The following is a 9,922-nucleotide window of genomic DNA, read 5'->3' as shown; positions in this document are numbered from 1 at the left end:
TGGATGTGTGTGTGTGTGTGTGTGTGTGTGTGTGTGTGTGTGTGTGTGTATAAAGGGTATAAAACCTTGGTCTCTCATGGAATTCATATTGTAGTGATAGAAAGTAATAAGTAAATTAAAAATAAATAAGAGTAAAAGAAGATAGCGTGAATCCTTATAATGAAAAGGAGAATGGCTCTGGGCCAGCAGGTGATGTGGTGGTTAAGGCAGCTGGATTTCCACATGGCGTGTGTGTGTGTGTGTGTGTGTATAAAGGGTATAAAACCTTGGTCTCTCATGGAATTCATATTGTAGTGATAGAAAGTAATAAGTAAATTAAAAATAAATAAGAGTAAAAGAAGATAGCGTGAATCCTTATAATGAAAAGGAGAATGGCTCTGGGCCAGCAGGTGATGTGGTGGTTAAGGCAGCTGGATTTCCACATGGCTTACTGAGGTTCAAGTCCTGGACTTAGTGACTTGAAATCATGCCAGGTGTGTGTGTGTGTGTGTGTGTGTGTGTGTGTGTGCCCAGAATCCTGAGACGAGAATGGAGGAGAAGGGATTGTGGCATGCCCAACCTTCCTAGGGAGTGATGAGAGTGATTTCTTACTCTCTCTGTCCCTCTCTCTCTATCTCTTTCCTCTCTGTGAGAGCACATTCATTCCCTATGGCAAAAAAAAAAAAATGGTTTCATATGATAAGAATTAACTAGGGTCACACATTAGGAGAGGTAACAAGGAAAAGACAGCATCTCTGAGAAGATACGATTTTATACAAACCCTGAGGGAAAAGGAGCAACTACTGCACTAATAAAGGGAAGGGGATTCCATGAGGAGTAAACAACTAATGTTGAAGTCTAATTGAGAAGGTACTTGGAATACTCACATAACACAAATAATCAATTTAATTTTTAAAGTGATGTGCATTAGAGCAGATAAATTAAAAAGCTCAAAGAAGAATGACTCTACTGATATTTGAATCATGGAAAGAGTTTACAAAGAGTTATTGGCAAATAATATTTGCTTTAGTTAAAGGAATCACACGGAAGCAGAGCCGGACGGTGTTGGTGGCTGGTCTTACATTTTTGCATTTCTTGTTATCTCCCACTTTGACTAATGCTAATTTCTAGTTTCTCTTGCCCATATCCTGTTGTATAATTTGCTGACATTTTTTTGAAACGAAGATTTTTCTCAACCTAGTTCTGGGATCTAATTCATAAACATGTATCTTAAGTTTTTCTCCTCCTTCGTTTACACCAAACATTACAAATTTCAACTATTTATTTCATTGTAATTTGTATTTTTCAATATGTTAGTTTATTGTCGATAATGCAGTTTAAGAATTAGTCTATAATTCAAAAGATTTTAGGCAACTTCTATTAAATGAATTAAAGAAAAAACATAAGCCATTTTAGATTTATTGGAAAAAAATAATTACCCTCTGTCATCTAACCTCCTGTCATTGGGTGCACCTTATATTATAATCCTAGCATATTATAACATAATATTATAATAATATTGATGATAATAAAATAACATAATTATATTAAAACATTATATTATACTATATCTTTATCAAAATAGATTTATAATAAAATCAAAGCAACCTTGTTTTCTTCCAGTTAGGAAGGAATCATGAAGATGAAAAATTTTTGTTTTTCTTTATAACAAATAACACATTTAAGGAATATAATATCATCAAATTTCAAAAAGAAGATTTTAACACCATGAACAAAAATTAACTTGAAATGAATCTAAGTCCTAAATTTAAGAGCTAAATCTATAAACTCTGAATTAAAAAAGAAAACAGGTAAATCATCATTACATTGACTTCTCCAGTGGTTTCTTAGATGTGACATTAAAAACATAAGAAAAGAAATAGATATATTGGAATTCATTGAAATGAAAAACCTTTGTAGTTCAAAAGATAGTATCCAAAGAGCAAAAACATGACCCACAGAAAGGAGGAAAATGTTTGCAAACCATATATCAGATAAAGGTCTAGCATCAAGAGTATATAAAAAATTCTTACAACTTAACAGTAAGACACAAGACCCACATTTTAAATGGACGAAGTTTTTGAACGGGCATTTTACAAAGATACATAAATGGACAACATGCACATGAAAAGGTGCTCAACCTCCTTAGTAATTATGAATATGAAAATCAAAACCACAGTTAGATATTATTCCACACATACTAGGATGGCTATTATAAAAAGCAAAAATAAGCAAAGGAGACCAAAAAAGAAAGAACATAACTGTTGGTGAATATGTGGAGAAAGTAGAACCTTCCTACTTTGCTAATGGGAGTGTAAAATAGTGCAGCTGCTGTGCAAAAGAGTTTGTTTGTTCCTCAACTGGCTAAACATAGAATTACCATAAATCTTGGCAGTTTTATTCCTTGGTATACACTCAAAAAGTTGAAAAAAGTGTTCACATAAACTCTTGGACACAAGTGTGTATAGCAGCACTATGTACAATAGTCAAAAGAGAGAAAAGGCTCAGTTACGGTGGCACAGGCAGTAGGGCACCATTTCACTACCAGAAACATGTGCAAGTTCCAGGTTCAAGTCCTGGGTTGTTCTGAGCACTTGCCTTCGACCCTGGTTGCCTGGGAGACTGTGGGAAGGACATGGCATGTTGAGTCCCCAACTAACGTACCTCTCTTTCTCTCTCTCTCTCTCACATATGAAAGAAATTAATCAAAAAAATAATAAAACACAAAAAACAAAACGGTAGACCCACCCAAATTTCCATCAACTGATGCATGGACACAATCAAACCAAATGTAATATATCCAAACAATGGAATACCAGTTATCCATATAAAATAATTAAGTACTGATACATTCTATAAATGAGTAAAACTTGAAAATATTGCACTAAGTTAAACAAGTCAGACACAAAATGTCATATAATGTATGATTAGATTTATACAAAATATTCAGTAGATAGAAACAAGTAGAGACAGATTTAGAGTTGCCTGAGATTGGGGGTTAGTGTAACAAGTAACTACTTAACAAGTACAGACTTTTCTTTTGGGATGATTGAAATATTCTGGAACTACACAGCAGTGATGGTTGTATGATACTGTAAATGTACTAAATGTCTTTGAATCGTACCCTTTAAAACAGTTTAAATGTTAAGTTTTGGGTTATATGTATTTTGCCATAATAAAAAATGTCAACATACTTATTCAATGAATAAATTTAGTGATGATTATGAAAAACACAAGAAAAGAAAAAAATAGATAATTGAATTATTCCTTAATAATTGATAAAGTCTTATATTAGCCAACCAAAATTGCTTTTAATTCAAACTCATTACAAATGTATATAATATTAAATAAATTACTTTTAGATCACACAGACACACAGTATACCAAGTTAGTTTTGGGAAAAGTGCATTTAAGTATTATTCAGTAATTGTCTAGTTCCCAATATATTTTTTTCCTGATAAGGGATTATTTCAAATGGTGAAGGATTGCATAGTCAAGCTCCTCACAAGCATGTAGTATTGGGTAGAGTGAGTAGGACCTACTAATAACATGTATGGTCATATATTAACACAAATATTCATTGCATGTGCTTCAAAAGCAACAGCACTACAAGAGTCTACCTCTTTCTGCTTAGGTAAAAGCAGCCCCTGTTTTCATGTGAACTAAGAAGTTTGGATGCAAGCTTCTTCTTAGTTCTCTAAATAAATCTGGCATCAAGTACCAACTCTAATTTAACTTTGTAACTCCAAAATCTCATTATGAATAATATAAAAATAACCTGTAAAATTAGTGCTGTACTTTAAAAGGGAAAAAAGAGGAAGTGTTACGTTGATTGCTTGTGCAATTTAACAGAGCAATTTGACAGTGATTGTGGTGTGGTAGGCGTGGGCAAGAGAAATAAGGCTTTCAATGACTGCAGCAATAGTTGTCACACAGAGTCAACAACCCCAAAAATAAATGAAAAGTAGGATTTGACCTAGAGCAGTAAAAATAACATGAAAGATAAATTGGGGAACTATTCAGTAGTAAAAAATCAATAATCTTACCTTTGTTTATAAAGATAAAATCCAAATCCTGCAAATATAAGGGCAAAAAAAGGCACAAGAATAGCAATGGCCACAGAACTACTATTTGTACCATGAGGTTGATTTGAAGAATTTGCACCTTCTGACATATTCAGTCCTACAAAATGAAAAACAAATTATAAACACAAAATCAACTCTATTTTATCTAAATTGATTTCTATCATTACAAGCCAATTATTTTCTTTCATTCTTAAAACAGCTACTAGGAAATGTACATAATAAACAAAAATTAATTCATGAAACTCCTTCAAGTCACTTCCACACATGTTCACACAATGCCAATGTGTAGAAGATATGCTTCCAGGGAAGGGTGCAAATCATAAAATAAGCAGCCTTCCTGAACTGAGGAGTTTATACAACAGCGGAAGACTGACAGAGATACCAAGTGTATTCATCAAGCATGAAGTAACGGTCAATGTACGTCTGAAAGGAAAGGAGTAATTACATCTGGAGTATCTATAAATATTTTCTGGAATATATGCAATATAAGCTCAGCCTTCAAGAGTCAGTAAAGCTCCAATAAGAAACCTGCTGCAGTGGCACAGGCAGTAGGGGTGCCAATGCACAGTGCTGGAGACCACGTGGACAGGCTTTGAGTATCCTCCTTGGTCCACCTCAATATGCTGGCCATTCCCATGAGCACATCCAGGATCCTAGCTGGCTGAGGAGCTGGGGGAAGGGTCATGGTGTGAAGAGCCCATCAAGGGCTCCTTTCTCTGTCTTCTTTTCCCCCCACCCTTTAATATATAAACTTTAAAAAAAGATGGGACCAGCAGTTAGCGTAATGGCTATGTCACTGGACTCCCACGTAGCCGACTGTGGTTTGAGTTCCAGACCCAGTGGCTTAAACTCACGCCGGGAGTGTGTGCGTGCACGCCCAAGATCCCAAGAGGAGCATGGAGGAGAAGGGATTGTGGTATAGCAGCAAGCAGGTTCATCAAGATATAGAAACGAGAGTGGCATATCTAGAAGATGTGACAAATATTTATGTGATTGGAGTAGGAAGATAAAATAATAAATTTTGGTTAGATTCTGAAATCTAAACATATGATAAAGAGGTCCAACTTACTGAGGGACAGCTGAAAGTGTTCGGAAATAAAAGATCCAGTGGTAAGGCACGGGATTCAGAACAGCAACTAGGGTAGAATGGCTTGAGGGAATGCAGACTGGAAGTGGGTCTAGTTTGAAGGTTATAATAACAACTCAGGTAAAAGGGAAATTAGTATTCCAACTAGAACACTACAAAGAGCATAAAAAGGCAGATTTGGAAATATTTCAAAGTTAAAATCAAGAGAAATTGTTTGTGTGTATGAAATAAGAAAGGAGGCATAGGATTGAAGTATCCTACTAGCAACAAATAAGTGATAATGGCACTAGCAAAGCTAAGAAATGAGAGAAAGCAAGTTTTTCAACATGTCAGTATGTGTTTTAATCTGTTTTAAAGCTAACTAGCCACACTTTTGTCCGGGTTAAAAAATATATACTACCTTATTCTATTCCTTGCTGTTCCAGTGACTCAGTATATTTATGAAAAAGTTCAAAGTAATGTTTTGTTTTATTTAAAGATAAATGTCACATAGTGGTTTATGGAGCCTGTTTGTGCCTTCGGTAATCCATGGTACAATGTAATAATGAGAGAAAAAAATCTTAGGAAAATTATGCACCAAAAGCTATGTTTGTAAATGTATTCTAGCCAGACCATCTCATGTCTATGGACATATTAGAAAAGTAAGAAATAAGAATGATACAACTCTGTGTCTCCCACCAGAGAAATTTAATGTTTGAAAAGCACCAAGTCCCCCAAGTGGGTCTATTCCTGAAAATTATCTTTCCTTTTCACACTCTATGAGCTTCTCAGAGTGCCACTACATCTTCAGAGAAGTAAGAAAATTGCAACAATATTCAAACTGAAGAAAAGTATTACAGTTCTCGTGAGATAAGATCAAATGATTTACAGTTTCATATTTTCTTTTTTATCTATAGCACTTTTTCTTCTTTCTACTTGCTTAAGGGCAAGACAGTTTGTCATGTGTATTAGAAACACTGAAAAACTAAACGTTGTACAGAGTTAGTACATAAAGAACCAATATTTTGAAGAATGTGATTATTTAAAAAGGTTATCAAATGTGTCAATGTATAGGCCTGACAATGCAGGATTCAAAATGTAGTTAAGTGTGCCTAATGTACAGAATCCACTGCATTTCCTTATGATGTCTGGAGCAATAAAGGAACTACATGGAAACCGCAATGAATACATTACCCAGTCTTTGTAGTCCAAATTGCCCATAATCTTTGCCTTGAATAAATCCTTGAAATACATAAGTAGCTCCATCAGGCTCAGCAGAAACCTAAAAATATTTAAAAGTAAGATTAAATCTGAAAACTGTTCACACATGTATTTTCCTTGCTTTAATAAATACTTTATTTTGAATGAACATTATCCAAAGTTCCCTTTCTGCCGTTCTCCTATGCAAAACACAGTACATTTTTCAAATTTTACATCATCAAAATTTAATGTTAAATAATTATCATACTGGATAAAAGGGAAGTCAGTTATTGATATAATGAGATATATATGTGTGTGTGTATTTCTTATAAGCTGAGACCTGTTGTCAAAACAAAGGACAATGGGGAACCAGCAGTTAGCGTAATGGCTATGTCGCTGGACTCCCATGTAGTCTACCGCGGTTCGTGTCCCGGACCCGGTGGCTTAAAACTCACGCCGGGCGCGTGTGCGTGCGTGCCCAAGATCCTGAAAAGAGAATGGAGGAGAAGGGATTGCGGCGTGACCATCCCCCCTGGGGGGTGATTTCTCGCTTTCTGTCTCTATGTCTCTCTCTGTCTGTCTGGCAAGCGTACGCGCCCTACAGTGAAAATCTTTAAAAAAAAAACAAACAAACAAAAAAAAAAACAAAGGACAATGACATAACAAATAGAGTGAAGAAAATAATCAATTAAAGATTAAAATGTAGAGCCAGGCAGTGGTGCAGCAGCAGTTTAGCAGGCCAATTTAAGGTTTAGCAGGACAGCAGCCATTTTGACATTAGGAAAGCCTCTAAGGAGAGCAATCTGACCAAATGCTGAGTCACGTAGAGATGTATTTGAGCAATGGTCAGATGAGAAACCAGGAATGGGTATTTGAAGGAATCAGGATGATTACTCAAAGGAAAATAATTGACTCTTATTGATCATAGTAAGGCATGACGTGCATGTTCTGCTATTGTGTACCTATAAATAAGAACATGTTTAGCTTTTTGAGGTACTTTGATGATACTTGCTGATTGTTTCTCTGTAACTGATTACAGAATAAACTCGCTTTTTCTCAAGCTTCTGCCTCTGGTTCCAGTGACCATGAGAAGAAAGTGCTGGACTTAGTTGGCCAGTCACAGTAGCCTTATAAACCCACATGGGAAGACCCTGGTTTCCTGTTTCAGGACCTTGCTATGCTCACTGGACACGCACACATACACCCATGATTAAGGCTGGCTGAGACGAGGGGTGGATCATGGCACAAGGATCTTGTTGGCTGTGCTTGTCTCTGTCTCTCTATCTCTCTTCTTCTGTCTGATGAAAGAAATAAACAAATGAACTTTTAAAAAGTTACAATATAATACCACTGCATTTTGTACATTATATTACTATTCCACATGTATGCATTCCTTCTGCCCCTGCCTACCAGCCTTCATGGGCTGAACATACTTCCTGTCTCACTGAGTTGGGCTGGGTTCTGTGACTTGTTTGCCAATGGGATGTGGATGGGACTGGCAGTAGTTCAGCTGCAAGCCTAGGTCTCTTGAGGCATATTTTCTATTATATCAAGTGAAAGAAGCCAGCTGTAAAACATTACATATTATATGATCCCATTCATATCAAAGTCCAGAGCAGGGAAACTTACAGAAACAGAAAACAGACTAGAAGTAGCTAAGGGCTAGAATAAGTGTGAGGGGTGGGAGTGATAGTTAGATGCTATAGCATTTCTTTAGAAGCCATGAAAATACTCTCAAATCAGCTGTGGTGATGATTACACATATCTGTACATATACTAAAAAACACTAAGTTGTACACTTTAAACATGTGAATTGTACAATACATGAGTTACATCTAAGTTGAGCTGTTAAAAATAAGGCACATGTCAAAGTATCTGAGCTTATTTCAGAACCACTTGGCCCTCTGAGAGCTTCTGACATCTGTAACAGAAGAACCTGCTTCAGATAACTGCTGCTTCTCCAGCCTCAGCCCCAGGAGTCGTCAGGGAGAAGACCTGAACTAGATAGTGCAGCCTCAAGTACATCCCCCATGGCTAACCCAGATTCACTGCAGAGAAAGAACTACTTATTGTTGTTTGATCCTGTGGTGTGTGGCCATACATGATGCCATAAATGCTGGCTGCTATATTCACCTTGTCTGTGTATAAAATCCTGTTATAAAAGCATGGAGATACTGGATATGGTGAAGAAGGAAGGTGGAAAATGTGGGAGGGTGAAAGGGAGAGAATCAAGGGGAAGAAGAAAGAAGTAAAATATTTCAGGGACCCAAAATGGGAAAAAAAATCTGTTGATTATAATGTGTATGGTGATGTCTTTGAATAGAACAATATGCAGTGTATTCATGATGGGAACATTCATTTGATATGCTGTAATGATACACAGTGATTGAATGTAAAAGTAAATAAATAATAATATAAAATACTTTACATTAGGGGAAAAGAAATCTTTTGGAAAAGAAAATGATTTCTCAGGCAAGAAATAATAAACAAATTTACAAAATGTTGCATGTAACATGCACATCAAATGTATACCATAAAAAGAGAGTTTGATGCATATATCACTTGATATTATAGACAATGGTATATTTCATTGATCCCATTGACTATCTAGAGCTGTGGATTTCCCCTGAAGTGTGTGCTCATTGGAGGCAATTAATTATCTAACTATTAGTCTTCTAGTCTGTTACATGTATTGCAAAACACCTGAGTTCTCACCCTAAAAGATAAAGCATAAAAAAACCACCCATTGAAGTCTGATATTTCAAGTTATTTATTCCTTATTCTCAAAATTAAGCATGCTCATTTTTTTTTTTAGAGGTTTTCACTATATGGCACATGCGCTCGCCAGACAGACAGAGAGAGACATAGAGACAGAAGCGAGAAATCACCTCCCAGGGGGGATGATCACGCCGCAATCCCTTCTCCTCCATTCTCCTTTCAGGATCTTGGGCATGCATGCACACACGCCCGGCGTGAGTTCTAAGCCACTGGGTCTGGGTCATGAACCATGGTCGACTACGTGGGAATCCAGCAACATAGCCATACGCTAACTGCTGGTTCCCAAGCATGCTCATTTTTAAGAATATAATACTTCTAAAGAGAATAGCTCCTACTGAACTATTTTAATGAATGAATTAATTTTGTTTCTTAGATGAAATAATGCAATTAATCTGCATGAATTGCAAACGTGAGTTAGTTCCTACTTCACCAATAATGTAAAGAAAAGAGAAATGGGATAAATAATTATTTCCTCAATAGCCACACCTACCATCTTCTTTCTCATTTAAGACTCCCTCATTAAAGAAGGCTTTAGTACTTGAGAAGATAAGGTCTAATTTTTCATGTTTGATTTTCAACAGAGTCCTGACCTGTACATTAATATAAAACTTGATCCTTCCAAAGGTCAGTTTATAATCACTATTTACAGAAATGACTAACTAGGTCAAGGTGACTCTATGGTGAATCTACAGTAAACATCTCTCCATAGGAAGCAGTGAATGTAAGTTCTTCACTGACAACTTCATAAAATATTCTAAACTTGTGCTTCAATTTAATGAGCACACTTAATTTTCTGATACATTTTGTAAATATG

The 9,922-nt window shown here is 36.0% G+C and overlaps 1 protein-coding gene across 1 annotated transcript in view; it reads right to left on the bottom strand.

The window, feature by feature from the left end:
* Positions 1–6,412, bottom strand: part of LOC102473384 (CUB and sushi domain-containing protein 3-like) — a gene marked incomplete at its 5' end in the record, with an annotated part of 7,469 nt that extends 1,057 nt beyond the window's left edge. Inside the window, 2 exons of the mRNA XM_006164716.1 lie at positions 4,026–4,161; positions 6,325–6,412. Of these exons, the coding sequence (XP_006164778.1) occupies positions 4,026–4,161; positions 6,325–6,412 (224 nt within the window). The remainder of the gene's footprint in view (positions 1–4,025; positions 4,162–6,324) is intronic.
* Between the last annotated feature and the right edge of the window lie 3,510 nt (positions 6,413–9,922).

This window comes from Tupaia chinensis, unplaced genomic scaffold (genome assembly GCF_000334495.1).
Source record: "Tupaia chinensis unplaced genomic scaffold, TupChi_1.0 Scaffold143696_1, whole genome shotgun sequence".
NCBI classification, from domain to species: Eukaryota; Metazoa; Chordata; class Mammalia; order Scandentia; family Tupaiidae; genus Tupaia; species Tupaia belangeri.
The sequence above is the reverse complement of the archived record's forward strand: the minus strand, read 5'-3'. Positions and strand labels throughout refer to the sequence as shown.